The sequence below is a fragment of the Curcuma longa genome, chromosome 12 (genome assembly GCF_044706935.1).
Source record: "Curcuma longa cultivar G26 ecotype Majalengka, Jawa Barat chromosome 12, ITB_CL_G26_1.1, whole genome shotgun sequence".
Taxonomy (NCBI): Eukaryota; Viridiplantae; Streptophyta; class Magnoliopsida; order Zingiberales; family Zingiberaceae; genus Curcuma; species Curcuma longa.
The window spans coordinates 9336231-9354967 of NC_133872.1; the positions used below are offsets into that span (position 1 = coordinate 9336231).

At 33.8% G+C, this 18737-nt stretch overlaps 1 protein-coding gene across 1 annotated transcript; it reads left to right on the top strand.

Annotated features, from left to right (window-relative positions):
- The first annotated feature begins 328 nt into the window (after positions 1-328).
- Positions 329-6145, top strand: LOC141843587 (transcription initiation factor TFIID subunit 12-like). Its single transcript, XM_074731643.1, has 7 exons — positions 329-918; positions 1144-1293; positions 1874-2431; positions 2666-2740; positions 3694-3772; positions 3853-3917; positions 6059-6145. Exons 1-7 carry the CDS (start codon positions 364-366, stop codon positions 6143-6145), a joined length of 1569 nt encoding a protein of 522 aa, XP_074587744.1. The 5' UTR covers positions 329-363.
- Positions 6146-18737: the final 12592 nt, after the last annotated feature.

The following is an 18737-nucleotide window of genomic DNA, read 5'->3' on the forward strand; positions in this document are numbered from 1 at the left end:
GATGCGCTATAGAGAATAATATCTTTCTGATGCGCGAGGTGTAAACCTTGTCCCCTCACCTTCCTTCCTACGATCCTGGTCCTAAAGGTGCACAAACGACATCAATAATCTTCACAGGAGCACCTCCGCCCTAGAAAAACAATTGAAAAAAAAAATAAAAATACAAATATACATTTAATCATGTAAATAAGAAAAATCATGTAACAAGTTTGTAAATAAAAGACATTCGATAAATACAGGGCGAATTGAATTGAAACGTCGGAAGTAATTGATTGAGGGGTTAAAAGGAATTTCGCCCTCGCAGAGAGATAGATGACCTTTCCGCGTCCGAAACCTCGAGGTTGCTTGCACTAATCGGCCGTGATGGAGGATCCACCGCCGTCGGCCGCCTCGTCGGAGCCGGCACCAGTTGCAGCAGCAGCATCTGCTCCTAGTGAAGCTTCGCACTCCAACCTGTCGTCTTCTCCAAATCCTGCACAGCCACCACCCTCTACGGCCCCTCCTCCATCGATCGCCGCCTCTTCCACCCCCCAAAACCCTCCCCAGCCTCAATCTCAGTCGATCCCTCCGTCCCAATCACACCAGCCGATTCAGCAGCATCCGAGGCCGCCTGTCCTTCGGAATCGCCCCCAATCCTCTTTCCCTCACTTCGACCACCAGCTCCCTTCTTCTGCTACTCCGTCCACTTCCTCCTCCACCTCCTCCTCCGCTCCATCTGTTTCTGCTTCGCCATCAGTGCCAACAGCTTCATCACAAAGGGCCGGACTCGCCATTGGGGTCCCAGCTCATAGCCCTCAGATAAGGGCCCAGGAGTCTTCCGCAGCATCCTATCCCACGTTCGGTGCCTCTTCGTCCTTCACTCAGCCGTTCAGTGCGTTGCCACGCATGCCCGAGCAGTCCCCAAATGCCAATGCCCAGGTATACTTTCCATTTTGTCTTCCACTTTATTCTAGGAGTTTGCCTTCCATTTTATCATGCAATGACATTCAGCTATCAGTTTCGACAAGTTGTGTGCCTTTGGACGTATTGATGGTTACTGAGAAGATTTTGTCCTTCTGATCTAAATTAGCTTCTTTTATGTACAAGAAAATAGTGTATCTATTTTTGTCTGGATACTGATTTTCACCCCAATTACCTTTTCAGGTTAGGCAACCAATTCAAGGGATTCAGAATATTGGAATGATTGGCTCTCTTAGTACTAGTTCTCAGATTCGACCAATTGGAGCTACTGGCCCTCCACAGCAGAGATTTGTTCAACCAACATCTAGAGGGCCAGCCTTTTCAGTTAATCAAGTAGGTGGAGAATTTACTTAGTCGAACAAATGAATCCATTGGGCATCCCTTTCTCAATAACCTTTTTGTACCATTTGTTCTTAATCAAGGGATTCCTTTGTTTGAGTTGGAATGTTTTTTTATTGCATTGTGTGTCGTCATCACATTGTCAGCATTTCTTTTGTGATTTGTCAGTGAGTGAGACAATTGATTACAAACCTCATGCGCCAAGTGCCTAGCACCTATGCGGGTTCCTATGTTGGGTCTGTTCGCCAAGGACAACCCTTTGCTTCTAGGTACTTAACTTCTCCTAGGCAGATTTTGTGGCTTAAGCAATGGTTTAGATTGAACTCCATCTGCGCAGGGGAGTGAAAAATGTTTGTCCAAATCACCATATTGCTTGTGATAATTTACAACGAAGAAATATGTGATATCAAATGTTGGATAATTATCATATGCCGTGATCTGGATAAGTTTTCATATGTTTGACTATCATTTGATTCCATCTTATGTAAAATTTTATCGTTAGTTGTAAGTATTTTACTTTACTATGTGCTCTTGTCAACCTGCTCTCTTTTCCTAAGATTTTACTCTGGTACAGAAATTCCAAAGTTCTACTTTGATGAGGGGTCCTTCTGTCATTTCCTCAAGTTCCATGCCCTCGCTAACTCAACAGCCATTATCCTCACAAGGAAAGCAAATGCCTGCTACCTTGGCACCTTCATCATCTTTCAGACCCCAGATGAAACAACAAACAATTCAGCAGAGACCAAACCTGCCTAACTCTATAACGTCTCAGCAAATGGTAGCACCGCAGCAGCAGCAACAACAACAGCTTCAACAACACAAACAGCATCAACAAATGCCACAGCAAATGCAACAGTCACATCAGCAGCCACAACAATTCCACCAACATCATGCTTCATCACGCCAACCACAAGAGCACTATAGTCAGCAAAACCTACAGTTGAGGAATCAACAGCAACTGCAACCAGCTGCAAGGCCGCTTAGACCAGTCTCTAGTAAGGCAAATCTGCCAACATTGGTGCAAACTAATCCTGTGCAGTGCGCAGCTATCAATGCAGCTATCGATACAGATGCTGCAGAATCTGGAAATCAAATTCTCAGCAAGAGAAGCATCCGTGAGTTGGTTAACCAGGTATTCTGGCAACATTTAGGTCAATGGCTTTTACTGTAATGCCTCCTTTTCCTTCATCTCTGGTGGTGACCTTCTTTTGCATCAGTTGTATTCTGGATTGTAGTATTTATTGACAGGGGCCTCCTTAGTAGAATCATGGGGAACTCTTATCTGCTGCAAAAGCCTTTAGTTTGCGATAGCTATGACTTATTAACATGATTCACATCTACTTACTTTGTAATAACCTTTCTGCAGATTGATCCTTCAGAAAGGTTGGATTCTGAAGTTGAAGACATTCTTGTTGACATTGGTGAAGATTTCATAGAGTCTGTGAGTTACTAGTTTGACCTTGAGACTAATTTTTTTAGTTATGTAAATATGGCTATAAAAATAAAAAAATATCATTCTACTTTTCTTTCTTAGCAATATACTCTATACTTCAACTTGTATACCCAAATGCTATATTTTGATCTGGTTGCCTATGAGAATACAGAATCGACCTTTGTGGATTGTTTATTAAGGTTCATACACAATACTTCTCTTGCCATCTCATTTTTTGTTGGAACATACAAAAGATGAGGTATGACATGTGAATATTTGAAAAATATGCCAGGTTGATTTCTTTTGATGTTTGTTTGTATTATTTACATGAGATCAATCTGAACTGAATGTTGAAATTCTATTCCTTGATTCTAGTATGATAGGACCATTTTTTGTCCCTTCAATGGCTTATCAAATGCTGCTGTTCTGCAAAATCATTATCAAAGTGTATACACCACCTTGATGAAATAAGATGCTCTATAAGTACCTGAGAACATTTGGTTTAAGGAAAAAAATGCAAATTTTGTGGGTCATGATTGATGACTCAAAAAGGCATCCACACTAAGCAGTAAGCACAACATTAAATCTTGCCAGTTTAGACCTACATCAGAATTTGGGCCACCAAAAAAGTACCTCTTTACTTGCATCTGCACAGAAAGAATGATGGAACCTCGTGTACTAGCCAACTGGGTAAGCATGATCACACAAACTTGATGTGTTTATTCTATCCTTTTTTATGCGAACACATCCATCAGAATGGGTGTATGTTGTTTAGCAAGCTGGCTTACTACTTCAGAGATTAGTCAATACCCAAATACCCAATGCTCATCACTGGTCATTGCAGATTTGTGCATGAATTAAATTGTGAATAAATCATATAAACATCAATCTTTCTGAACTGTCTTCCTTTCTTCATTATATATATATATATATTTTGGTTTGTGATTTGGTTTCTTAAGCAGATAACCACCTTTGCTTGCTCTTTGGCTAAACATCGAAAATCTTCTACATTGGAAGCAAAAGACATACTCCTCCATGTAGGTGAGCAACCTAGGGAATTTATGTAGCTTGTTTCTTTGAATTCCACTAGCCTCCTCTCAAATTCACATTTTCTTGTGTAGAAAGAAATTGGAACATTACACTGCCGGGTTTTGGTGGAGATGAGGTCAAGTGTTATAAAAAACAGGTATGCCAATAACATATTTATGAGATTAAGGGTGATGTTCCAATATTTGTGTCATCTTGTTGTTTAAATTAAACGCAATGTATAGCCATGAAAAGAAATATCATCTTGGATATGACTATTTGCTGGTTCACATATCTCAAATATGTTAAATTTGCAAAATCTTGCTTAGTGAGATTGAAAAACTAATCAGACATTTTGTCTTTGAAATTGCAATATGAATCTCTGAATGAATACCGAGTTTGATATGCTCATTCCATCATGCTCAACTATTCAAATGTCATGATGTTATATTCCCGAAATGGTTAGGAGATTGAAATAACTAACATTTTGCCATATTATTTTCAAGTAAGGAATATGGTTGCCTGAATGTACTTATACTTTCTTGGGTGTGTCCTCTTAGTTTGTTTTCACAAATGTTATGTTATATTCAAAGACTTGCTTAGGGATGTGAGATAAATCCATTAACATCTATCCCACACTCCAATCTGTTAGTCTTTCTTTTACTTCTTTGCAACAATCCATTTCTAGATACTTGACTGCCCTTTATGAGAGAAATAGATGTGAGAGAAGACAATGACTATTTCGACATACTTGACTGCCTACTGAGAAATTAATGCGAGAGAAGGCATTGACTATTTGATACAACAATACATTGAACCCTCAAATCACATAAAAATTTGGACAATGTAGCACGAAAACGCTCAAATACCAAATTGATAAAGAAAGTAGTCACTCTAATACACCACATGGTGTAGCACAAGTAGCTATGATACCAAATTGATGCAACACGAGAATGCTCTAATTCCAAATTAAACTCTTAATTCTCACAAAAAATTAGGACGAAATTAATCAACCAAAGGATAACTATCTCAACACAGAGAAAAGAACCTTTCTTACAAAGAGATTAATCGATGTGAACTTTTATTAACTAAAAACTGAATAATACACGTACAATACTTTTGTAGATTTAATATCAACTAAATTAAGAAAGAAATATCATTAGTTGGGAGCACAATAATCTTAATAAACTCTTACCACAACAAATGATACACATTACATTACTACCAAATGTAAACATATTCCTACCAAATTAAAAAATACTGAATCTTCAACACCTAAAACAAGACAATACCTAAACCAATTCAAAATTCAAATAGATCCATTTTCTTGTTTGCATTACTATGGTGTTGGAAAAAGGCATGGAGTATTGTGATAATAAAAAGAACTTTGTTTAATCAATCTAACAAGTCATTCATTGGTTGACAAAACAGTGTCTACTTCAAGAGTTCCTTTCGCCAGGGTCTCAGGTTGATATGTGAATTTCTAGGATGATTAGAGCATTGAGGTAGTGTATATGTGGAGGAAAAAGAGCCAAACTGGAGATGGAGGGATGAGGATTAGTTATCTACTTGGATGAAAATAAAGAAATAAAGGAACTAAGGTGGGTCCCTTAGCCTATCTTTTACTCCAAAAATGATCTGTCTGATGGATTACATGGAGAGACAGAGGGACACAGTAAATGGACAGTATCACTTTTGTTTATCAGTAGTTGTTGATCACCATTACCGCCCAACATCAGACCACTGCAAGATCATCACTAGTTGCTACCAATCATTGACAGACCATTGTTAACCAGTGGAGGATTTGATATTGCTGTTGGCCATCATTAAAACAAGGCCAGTCCATGATGGTTGCAGGATCTGGTTGGCAAACAACTGTCCACCATTGTTCGACTGTTGTTTGCCATCCCCAAACCATGGATGGATCACCACTGGACCAACACCACCCTATGGACAAACCATGGCAGGTAGTTGGACTTTTGTCAGATCATGGTCAGATGTCAACCACCACTATCTCCTTTCCAAAGGGAGTGGGGACAAGGTTGAATAAAAAGGTTGGAGATGAAAATTTTAATTTCCTCTCCTCCCTTTCACGTAGACGACTATTGGTCACAGCTCTACCTTCTTCTCTCCTCCCCCCACCCACTAGGACATATAGACTGATGGCCCTTATCTATGGTTAGGATAGCACATTAAAGTCTTCCTGGAACATTAGCCTTTCTATTCCTTTTTTATGTTACACTTTATTGTTTATCTTTTACACTTAAGAAGCTTATCCCAAATATTTGATTTTGATTTCAGATGACTAATGATATTCACAAGGAGAGACTTTCTGTGGTATGCATTCTTTCTATGCATATTTTTTTGTTAAACCTTATATTCACCTAAATATTATTACATTGTTACACTCAATGATTCTTAAAGTTCCTAGATAATTTGAGGTCTTTTTTCCCCATATCTAGATATTATTTATTCTCCACATAGTACAATATAGAACAGAAAGGTACAAATTTCTTACAAGAAACACCAATTACATGTGATGCCTTTAATACCAATTCATCAATACTACATCAAATAGTGCGTCATCATGTTACTTATGGAAGTATGTTCCATTTCTTACAAATTTTTGTTTTGCTATCGAAGTATATTGCTCATCTTTCTTGATAGTCTTCATGATTTTGAGTGAGTAAAAAATTATAGGTTGCAAGCAAGCCACACTTGGCTACCACGATTCAATTAATATCAGCTAATCTTTCCATGTGGCTAATTGGATTATTTGGTCAACAATGGTTTTAATTAAAGAGGATAAAATGACCAGAAAATAGAATGAAAATGGAAAATTTTTCATATTCTTCTCCTGTCATTATTCCTTTACGATCCTCCATCTCTATTCTAATTTTGAATTTGACACAACTACAATAGCACATACTTAGATGGTTGTTTCCTTATTGAAATAATTTCAAATCTTAGCTTGCTTAAGTTGTCTTTTCATCACAATGCAAATGAAAAAGGGGATAAATCCATTTCCTCTGTTGATGATCCTAATGGGATTGCATGTCTTTGCTAGTGTTCTTAAAAAGAACATCCAAAAGATTAATATTGTAAAGTATTATTGATGGTTGGATGAATATAATGTGGGCAAAGATCTCTTTCGTTAACCATACATGAACGAATCTCTAGAATTCATAAAATAAAAACAACAATAATTTTTAAAAATTTGTTAAAAAATTATAAATTTCGAACATTGGATTTTGTTTACATAAGTATATTCTTCTCCTGCAAGAAGAATTCAACTCTTGATGAATTATTGCCATCTTTTTCTGATAGCCCTTTCCAACAAATGAGCAAAAGTTGCATTTCTTTTGTCCTTCATGAATCGAGCATTAGCTTAATAATCTTCTTCTTTATGCCTTCCTTTCCAATGAATAAGAAAATGCTATGAGTTATTACAAGATGGAAACTTAATTTCCATATCAATTATATTCAATGTCTAGAAATGATTATGTTCATGATAAGATTGCTAGTAAGATAAAATAATTTAAAAAATATCTACATTGCAACCACATAACCATATAAAGCATATGTGATATAGATATACACTTAAAAGATAAAAAATCTTATTTGGTTCATTTGAACAAATTCAAAATGAAGCAATTTGATATCCTATTTGATACCTTATAATTTTATAAAACAAAAGTGCTAACTCAAACACTTGTTTTATAAATAATATGCACTCTCTCTATATGAGCTATTTTAAGCATTGATTAATTTGGATTGATATATTTTAGGTGTTTTAATTGAAGAATTGACATTATTTTAATATGAAAGGTTGAACTTGAAGGTTGATAAATTTATGTTATTATGTGCATACTAGTCGTGTATATATATATATAAAATATTATTTCACTATTTAATTGGATATGCCTCTGCATACCACATATGTACTATGGAGAATGCTAACTCCATATTATTTGTGGATGCTTTTTGAAACCGTCACAATAAACAAAGATTTCAAGGTTGTAAATTGTCACATCTTGGGATATAATTTCCACTTAACAGGAGATACCCCACTTGGTGAGAATGTGATTATAAGAAATTAAGAGTCATACAAACAATTACAAACTCATAACTCAAGACAACCAAAAAGTTTAAAAAACTATATATATATATTTATATATACATATTCAAGGATTGAAATTTCAAGCCGTATCGCGTGATACGGGTGAAATTTTTCGTTCTGCCGACGGAGCGGCACTGGCACTGCGTTTCTGGTCGGGAGACACCGCCGGAGGCATCACCCGGGCTCGGCGACGCCTCCGGAGGCGTCACGCGACCTCGACGACGCCACCGGAGGCGCCGCCCGGGCCTGGCGACGCCATCAGAGGCGCCACGCGGACCCGACGATGCCTCCGCACACGGGTTGTGCGCGAGGCCGTCGCAGTTTTTTTTTTGTTTTTTTAAACTTAGGGTTTAATTGGGATTTTAATAATCAATTACTAGCTATATTTGAGGATAATTTAAATAGGCTTTATTAAAATTTATAAAATTATCTTATTATTTTTTAAAAATATTTTATTTTTTATTTTTAAATATTTAGATTAAATTTTTTATTTTAGTTAATATATTTTATATTTTAAAAATATCGAAACTATATCAGCACGGTACGACACGGTATTGAAACTGTATCGTTCTGATCCGGGACCGAAATCTCGACATGGCTCGATATTTTAAACCTTGTACATATTTATCATTTTTTTACAGAAAATCCAATAGTACCAGAAGACATATAAACAAAACAAAATAATACGCTATAATAACACCAAACATGGAGTTATCAAATCGAGGATCTTTGAGCAAGTCTAAGTACTAGTTGAAACCAACTATAACTTCAAAAGATCATCTTTGCTAGCAAAATTGAAGGATAAGGAAAAAAAATAGAAAGTGAATAAAAATTTACTAAGTGGGTAAAGAGAAAAATGTACATGAATTTAATCTTGATTAAGAAATCAAGTAAATCACAATTTATATTACTACTACTTTATGTTCTCATATGAGTTATTTAATATGTATATATATTTATATATGTACATAATCAATTATTATTTTCTTTCCAATTATTTGTTAACATTTAGAGTCACAATTATTATCGTTATCTTTTATCAATAATTAAGATAAATTTTAATTATCTATTTCTTTTAAGTCTCTAATAATAAATATGTCAATAATAATATATCTCTAATAAATTAATCATCGATAAATCTATTAGAAAAAGAATAATTTGAGATAATGTCCTACATTTACATTTTATAAGTTAATTTAAACAACTAACCTAAATCAATTTTTTAATATGAGTTACACTAAGTTACTATATGTTAGTCTACATGTATGAGATATACAATATAAAGATACAAATAACATCTAAATCAACAAATAGCATGAAGAATAAAGCAATTCTAATGATAGGTATCAATTGAAGAGTAAATTAGAGCATCCATTTTAATCCCGTATCCTTGTATGAAATTCACAAGTGAATATGAAAAATCAATTTATTTAACCCTCAATAACTTTGATGCACTGTTGTAGTCCAAGCCTAGTGAAAATTTAGGCAACACGAGCCCAATGGAGTCTAATTTTAGGACAATGGTTCATGAAGTACTCAAAGTCCAAAACTTAATTTTTGACCAATCTACTATTACATTAATGTTTCAATTATCCATGAAGTCAATTAGAAGCTTTATTTAGTAGTCAAACTAAAGTCTTAATTATGGTGTGTGTTGGTAATTATGTTTTGCCTAAAGTATACATTGACGGTTGTGCTATGTTAAATGGGTATTAAGGGTTGTATTGTCTTGGAACTTTATTTTGCTTTTTGATTTTCTATTCTTGGAGGGATGTTTTAAGTATTAGACCTACAACGACAACAACAACAACGATCAAACCTTTATTCAATTAAGGGGGGTTGACTATATGGATTTTTTATGTCATTGAGTTCAATCCCCCATTATATCCTCATCTATATTTAAATGAATTTTATCTTATTTTATCATTGCTAATTAAGTCTGCTTTGGTCTTCTTTCTAGATTAATGTGTATCATGGCTTCACATTGCTTAATTGAGACATTTATTGCCTTTACCATCTTAAATGTGTCTTTTGGAATTTTCCCTTAGTAGGTGCAACCTTTCCTAATGTTCTTATTTTTTATTGTTCATTCTAGTATGATTACACATTCATCTTAACATCTTCATTTTTGCAACTCTCATCATCTGCTCGCGTGCTCACTTCATAATCCAATATTCAACTCCATATAACATAGTGAGTTTAACCATCATTTTATAAAAATTCCCTTTAAATTTTAGAGATACTTTAGAATCACAAAGAACAACTGACTCCCTTCTCCATTTCAACTATTTTATTTGTGTCCTATACCCATTGCAAAAATGATCTTACATACTTAAAACTTTCAGTTACAAGGAACTCGTTATCTACTCTCTTAACAATTGTCTTCCTATGCCTTCTACTATTAAATTTAAATTTCATATATTTTATCTTTATTCTACTAAGTCTAAAACCTAACTTTCAATATCTCCCACTAAGATTAAGCTTAACACTTAGTGTAAAATGAGATGGACTTAGTATTGTTCCTCAATGTAACTCTATTTTTATAGGAAACACGTCAGTTAATCCGCTTGGGGTCTTCATTTTATATATATTTCAATATATGTTATGTTAACACCTTTCTTTTTTAGAATTCTCTGCATAATTATTATCGGGACTCTGTTATAAACTTTTTCTAAGTTAATAAATACTATATGTAAATCTTGCTTTTCTCTATACTTTTTAATTGCTGAGAAGATGCATAATTTCTATAGTCAACTTAAACTTTTTAGGCATGAATCTAAATTAGATTTCGGCCACCTTGATCTCCTTAATTTTTTTAATCACTCTTTTCTAAAGTTTCATGGTATGACTCATTACTTTAATACCCCTATAATTCATAAAATTGTATATATCTTCTTTATTTTTATACAAGGGGACTAAAATACTTAGTCTCTATTGATTAGATATTTTCTTCATTTTCAATATTAGATTGAATAATTTCGTAATATATTCAATACTTTGTTCCCCTAGGCATTTCCATTCCTATTGGAAAATCATTCAGTATACTCGCTTTTTCATTTTTCATCTCATTTAACTCTTATTCTGCTTTTGAAATTTAATTCACCGATAAAAATTTAAATTTCTATATATTGATCTACTTAAATTTTCTTAGCTAAGTTAGTCACTTAAAACTTCATTAAAAAATTTATGAAAATATTTCTTTCATCACTTGTTTATTTTCTCATCCTTTACTAGTACCTATTAAATTCATCTTTAATGCACTTTATTTGGGTAAATTTTTTTATTTTTCTATCTTTCGCTTTAACTGTTGTATGGATATCTCTTTCCCCTTCTTTTGTATCAAGTTGTCGATACAAGCCTCTAAAAGTTTCATTTTTTTTACTTCTGTTTTCTTAGCTACTTTTTAAAGCTTTCTTTGTTCTTACAAGTGTAATTTATAGGTTATTCTTTTTTCCTTCAATTTTTTATTCTTCTTTATTCCACTACAAAGATTCTTTATAAGATGATGTCGTCCTTTGACTCACTGATATTCTTGGTCATTGTTTTCAAATTTGACGTCATCCTATTTCATATCATATTTGAATCATCATGTATTTCTTTTAATACTCGTGTTCCTACCCTTTCCAAAAAGATATTTTGCTTCCCATTCTATAACTTTTTTTTTTTTTTTTTTTTTTTTTTTGTTCCCATTCTATAACTTGATCCTAGTGGCATGCACATTTTCATTCTACTGATACTATACTTGGGGTACTTATCTAACATTATTAATCTATGTTGGGTGGATAAGTTTTCTCTAAGGATCATCTTAGAATCTTTACAAATATTTTTATTACTCTTTCTAGCAATAAGAAAGTCAAGTTGTAACCTATCATTCCACTTTTTTAAATGAACCAAGGTGTTCTCTTTTTTTGTAAAACATATTAGCTATTATTAGTTTATATGCTATCGTGAAATTCAATATGACATTACCATTTTCATTTTTTGTTACTAAATCATAGTCTCTATGTGCTCTATTATATTCTTTATCTTTTACTCTACGTGCCCAATTAGATATCCTTGTATTAAAAATCATCTCGTTTGTTAGAATTCTTCATACTTTCTTATTTAGGTCTTTCCAAAATCTATGGTTAGTGTCTTCATCTAATCCTATTTGAGGTGCATGTATGTTAATTATATTAATAATTTTTTTCTACTACTATCCTGAGAGTTATAATCTTATCTGTCTTTTTAACTACTCTTACTACGTCCTTTAACAAACTATCTATATTTATACCTACTTTAAATCTCATTTTACTCTTTTTTTTGTATCATAACTAAAAACATTCTCTATCATTTTTTACTCTTTCAAGTATTAGACCTACGGGGTAAGTTTTGGAAGGGTTATCTATTCATCTTTAAAAAAGAACAAAAAAAAACTTTGATTGTCACTTAGTTTCTTATCTCCTTGGAAGGATTCCTTTGAGTGACGAGTTATATTATAATTCTTAGCTTTAAGGTGGTGTTGCTTATCCTTAAGGTGGTGGATTCATTCTTATCATGCCATTTCAGATTACTAGATCGATATCATTGCTATCAGAGCCCCAAGTTTGTATTGTCCTTGGCCTCAATACTCTTGTTCTTACCCTTTCCTTAAAGATATTTTTCTTCCTATCCTATAACTTCTACCACTTAATCCAAGGAGCTATGCACATTTTCGTTCTACCAATACTATGCTTAAGGCGCTTATCTAATATTAATAATATATGTTGGCTGGATGTTTTCTCTCTAGGTATCACCTTAGAATCTCACAAATATTTTTTTCGCTCTTTATAGCCATAAGAAAGTTAAGTTGCGATTTATCATTCTCATTTTTGTATCTAATAAGGTATTTTCTTTTTTATAAAACGTATTAACTATTATAAGTTGCTATCATAAAATCCAATATAACCTTTTTTTTTATTTTTTTGTTCCCAAACCATAGCCCTCATGCACCTTATTATATTTTTTATTTTACATGCCTAATTAGATATCCTTATATTAAAATCATCTCATTTGTTGGAATTCTTTATACTCTCTGATATAGGTCTTTCCAAAATTTATGTTTAGTGTCTTCATCTAATCCTACTTGAGGTACATATATGTTAATTATATTAATAATTTCTTTTATTACTACTATTCTGAGAGTTATAATTCTATCTCTCTTCCTAACTACTCTTATTATTTTGTTCTTTAACAAACTATCTATTATAATATCTACTTTATTTTTCATTTTACTCTTTCCTATGTATCATAATTTAAAACGTTCTCTATCATTTTTACTTTTTCAAGTATTAGACGAGGCTAAATTTTGTAAGGGCTATCTATCTATCTTTAAAATAAGAATAACAATAACAACTAAGCCTTATCTCACTAGGTGGGGTCGGCTATATGGATTCTTATACGACATTGGACTCTATCTCCTATTATATCATTATTTTTATTTAAATAAATTTTATCTTATTTTATTATTGCTAATCAAAATTTCTTTTGTCTCTCTTTTTCGTTTAATATATGTATTTGTCAGACTTTCACATCGCTTAGATAGAACATTTATTGGTCGTCTAAGTACATATTTTGTACCATCTTAAACATCTTTTGAAGTTTTTCCTCAATAGGTGCAATTTGACTTTTGCTCTAATGTTCTAATTTTTTATCTTGTCTATCCTCGTATATCTGCACATCTATCTTAACATCTTCATCTTTTTAACTTTTATCTTCTACTCATGTGCTTGAGTCATAGCTCAACATTCAACTTCATATAACATAACATGTCTAATCGTCATTTTGTAAACTTCCCTTTAAGTTTTAGAGATATTTTACAATCACAAAGAACACCTGACGCTCTCTATTTTAACTATCCTACTTGTATTCTATATAAGACATCTTTCTTAACCCCTTTATCCTTTTGCAAAAATAATTCTAAATATTTAAAGTTTTCAATTATAGACAACTCATTATCTCTTATCTTAACAATTGACTTATTACGTCTAATATTACTAAATTTAAATTTTATATATTCATATTTTTACTCTAAAGTCAAAAACTTTTCACATTTAGTATTTCTCGCCAAAAAATAAGTTTAACATTTACTCTATGTGTCTCATCTATCAAAATAATATCATCGGTAAACAACATATATCATGGTAATGTATCTTGTATGTGTCCAATGAGTTTATTCATGATTAGTGTAAAGAGATAACGGCTTAAAGTTGATCCTTGATATAACCTTCTCTTTATAGAAAACACTTCAGTTAATCCTTTTAGAGTTTTCACTCTTGTCATTACATTCTCATACATATCCTTAGTTATTTCAATATATACTATGGAAACACCTTTCTTTTGTAGAAATCTCTACGTAATTTCACTCGGGATTCTGTAATAAATTTTTTCTAAGTCGATGAATATTATGTGTAAATTTTGCTTTTTTTTCTGATACTTTTTAATTAGTTGTTTAACAAGATGTATAATTTCTATTGTCGACCTTACAAGTATGAATCAAAATTGATTTTCAATCAACGTGATTTTCTTAAATTTTTTGTATTACTCTTTCTCAAAATTTTATAGCATGACCCATTAACTTAATACTTTTATAATTTATATAATTTTGCATGTCTTCTTTGTTTTTATATAAGGAGATTAAAGTATTTACCCTCCATTGATCGGATATTTTTTGGTTTTCAGTATCTGGTTGAATCACATCATAAATCATTTAATACCTTCCTTCTCTAAGCACTTCCATACTTTGGTCGAAATATCATTTGATTCAATTACTTTTTTTATTTTGCATTATATTTAAAGTTTATTTTACTTCTGAAGTTTGAATTCTATGATATAACAATAACTAAGCCTTATCCTACTAGGTGGGTTAGCCTATATGGATCATTCTATGCCATTGGACCCCTATTATATCATTATGAATAAATTTTATCTTATTTTATTATTGCTAATTAAGTCTTTTTTGTTTAATGCACATATTTATCATAGTTTTAATCGTTTAATTGGAACATTTATTAGTCATTTAAGTTCATGTCCATACCATTTTAAATATCTCAGAGTTTTTCCTCAATAGGTGCAACCTCGACTTTCTCACTAATGTTCTCATTTTTTATTCTGTCCATCCTTGTATAATTATATATCCACTTTAATATACTCATCTTTGCAACTCTTATCTTTTGCTCATGTATTCGAGTAATAGTCTAACATTCAGTTCCATATAATTTAAGAGGTCTAACTATCGTTTTATAGAATTTCCTTTTAAGCTTTAAAGGTATTTTACAATCACAAAAAACACTTGATGTTCTCCTTGATTTCAACTATTCTGTTTATATTCTATGTAAGATATTTCTCAATCCCTCCATTCTTTTGCGTTAGGTCTCGCTACCGTTGAATTTAGGCAAATGTTCAATGAATGAAAGTTTGAATTCTACGATAAAAATTTAAATTTCTATATTCTTTTGATCTCTTAACTTACCTAAGTTGGTTACTTAAATCTTTATTAAAAAATCGATGAAAATATCTTTTTCATTGCTCTTTTATTTTCTCATCATTTCTCACTAGTACCCTATTGCATTCATTTTTAATGTATCTTATTTGGATAAAGTCTCTTATCTTCCTCTTTGTCGCTTTAGTTATTCTATATGTTGGATCGAGATCGCGCTAGAGGGGGGGGTGAATAGCGCTCGTGGCTTTCACTTGATTTGTAATCGAAAAACTTACAGCGGAATAAAAACAAAACACGACACAGAAACACCAAGATTTACTTGGTTCGGAGCCATGAGCGACTCCTACTCCAAGGCCCGCGATCGTTGATCGCTTTCGATGGACAACAACTATAATATCGAAAAATCTTTATACAAGAAATATTTTAATTCAAATGCTATAATATAATTATACCAACAATTAAGAAATACAGAACGCTGATGGTCTTTGAGGCAGTACGTTGGAGAAGCAAGGAAGCACAATCTTGTTCATGATTTTTTGTTGTTCCTTTTGCATCGCTTTTTGCGTTGCACACCAAGGCTCCCTTTTATAATTCATGCAAACTAATCCAGATCCTCAAAGCTTGGGATCTAGTTTGACCAAAAGGATGGGTTGACCAAATCCCATGCTCAATTGACCAATCAAATAATTTCAACCTTATTTGCTCGTTCATGCTAATTTTGCTTTTGATCTGATCGACTCCTATTCCAAGTTCGGTCGACTCTGACCTGATCAACTCGATCGGCTTGATCAGTTGACGCTCCTCCTTGGTTTGGTCGACCGATCCTGACCGATTCCAACCCTGCACAAACATGTTAGTTTCCTGCAAAACAGATTTAGAACACAATAGATAATATATAAGAAAATAGGTTTGACAGTCTTCGGACTGTCCGGTTCTGACTTCGAATTTCCAACCAGAAACTCTAGGTCGAACCGACGCCTACTGTTCCCTCTCCCGGGGAACGCGCCCTCACCTACTCCCCTCAGGAGAGATTACTTGATGCCAGCCCGGTCCTCCATCGACTGGACCTGCCTAGGGACCTAGGGTTACCGCCCCCTAGGATTTTTTCTCCACCTAGGGTTATCACCCCCTAGGACCTAAGGTTGCCGCCCCTTAGGGTTTCCACCTTGCCTAACCGCAGCTAGGACTTTTGCCTAAGAACACTTAGGACTTTCCAAGCTTAATCAAGCACATTAGATAACAAATAATCTTAACTTTGAATCCCTTTGCCATTATCAAAACTTGGGTTTGATCGTCGGATGCTTCCCGCACCAACAATCTCCCCCTTTTTTGATTATGGCAACCGAAATTCAAAGTTAAGTAAAAGTACAAAAAAATGATAGCAATAAAGGGAAGGCAGTGATGGCACAAGTATAAATTTAGCATAGACAATGCATATACAAAAGCTTCCCTTAAGAAAACTCCCCCTTAATAAAAGCCTCTTTCCAAGCCTTACCTTTCTATATATTTTTGTAAAGTAAACTAGGGCTATTAATCGAAGCTCTATTTTTTGATATATGTCAAAGAGGGAGAGTATAAGGAAATTCAATTCAAAGAAAAATAAACAATTCAAAAATTCAAAAGGAGGAGCTTTTATTAAGGGGGAGTTTTCTTAAGGGAAGCTTTTGTATATGCATTGTCTATGCTAAATTTATACTTGTGCCATCACTGCCTTCCCTTTATTGCTATCATTTTTTTTGTACTTTTACTTAACTTTGAATTTCGGTTGTCATAATCAAAAAGGGGGAGATTGTTGGTGCGGGAAGCATCCGACGATCAAACCCAAGTTTTGATAATGGCAAAGGATTTCAAAGTTAAGATTATTTGTTATCTAATGTGCTTGATTAAGCTTGCAGGAAAATCCTAAGTGTTCTTAGGCAAAAGTCCCTAGTTGCGGTTAGGCAAGGTGGAAACCCTAAGGGGCGGCAACCTTAGGTCATAGGGGGTGATAACCCTAAGTGGAGAAAAAAATCCTAGGGGGTGGTAACCCTAGACAGAAAGTCCAGTCGGTCTGGAGGACCGGGCTGGCATCAGGTAATCTCTCCTGAGGGGAGTAGGTGAGGGCGCGTTCCCCGGAAGAGGGAACAGTAGGCGTCGGTTCGACCTAGAGTTTCCGGTTGGAAATTCGAAGTCAGAACCGGACAGTCCGAAGACTGTCAAACCTATTTTTCCTTATATATTATCTGTTGTGTTCAAAATCTGTTTGCAGGAAACTAACATGTTTGTGCAGGGTTGGAATCAGTCAGGATCGGTCGACCAAACCAAGGAGGAGCGTCAACTGATCAAGCCGATCGAGGAGAATCGACCGAACTTGGGATAGGAGTCGATCAGATCAAAGCAAAATTAGCATGAACGAGCAAATAAGGTTGGAATTATTTGATTGGTCAATTGAGCATGGGATTTGCTCAACCCATCCTTTTCGGTCAAACTAGATCCCAAGCTTTGAGGATCTGGATTAGTTTGTATGAATTATAAAAGGGAGCCTTGGTGTGCAACGCAAAAAGCGATGAAAAAGGAACAACAAAAAATCGTGAACAAGATTGTGCTTCCTTGCTTCTCCAACGTACTGCCTCAAAGACCATCAACGTTCTTCATTTCTTAATTGTTGATATAATTCTATTATAGCATTTGAATTAAAATATTTCTTGTATAAAGATTTTTCGATATTATAGTTGTTGCCCATCGAAAGCGATCAACGATCGCGGGCCTTGGAGTAGGAGTCGCTCAAGGCTCCGAACCAAGTAAATCTTGGTGTTTCTGTGTCGTGTTTTGTTTTTATTCCGCTATAAGTTTTTCGATTACAAATCAAGTGAAAGCCACGAGCACTATTCACCCCCCCTCTAGCGCGATCTCGATCCAACACTATATATGTCCCTTTCCCCTTTTGTTATATCCAACTATCGATATAAGTATTCAAAAGTTTCATTCTTGTCTTTACACACCACTTTCTTGGCTATTGCATCCTTTTTTATATTTTCCTCATTTTTATAATTATATAATAAATTATAGGTTGTTCATTTTTTTTTTCTCTAGAGCTTTCTCATTCTACTACTAAGATATTTACTTAGTAGTGCATGTTCTTTTGACTCATCGAGTATACTTCTAGTTATCATTTTCAATTTTAATATCATTTTATCTCATATCGTATTTAAATCGTCATGTATTTCTCTCAACTCTTATCCTCTCCTTAAATATATTTTGCTTCCTATCCTTTAACTTTCACCATTTGATTTTAGGAGTCGTGCATATTTTTCTTTTAGTGATACTATGTTTAAGGCACATATCCAATGCTAATAACTTATGTTGGATGATTAAGTTTTCTCCAGAATGACCTTGCAATCTTTATAAATCTTTCTATTTTT

What these genes read in the sequence shown, in the direction of transcription:
- LOC141843587 (XM_074731643.1), top strand. Translation starts at nt 364, where the DNA reads ATGGAGGATCCACCGCCGTCGGCCGCCTCGTCGGAGCCGGCACCAGTT. An exon ending in CCCCAAATGCCAATGCCCAG is followed by an intron (nt 919 to 1,143) that starts GTATACTTTCCA and finishes TTACCTTTTCAG; the next exon opens with GTTAGGCAACCAATTCAAGG. An exon ending in CAGCCTTTTCAGTTAATCAA is followed by an intron (nt 1,294 to 1,873) that starts GTAGGTGGAGAA and finishes ACTCTGGTACAG; the next exon opens with AAATTCCAAAGTTCTACTTT.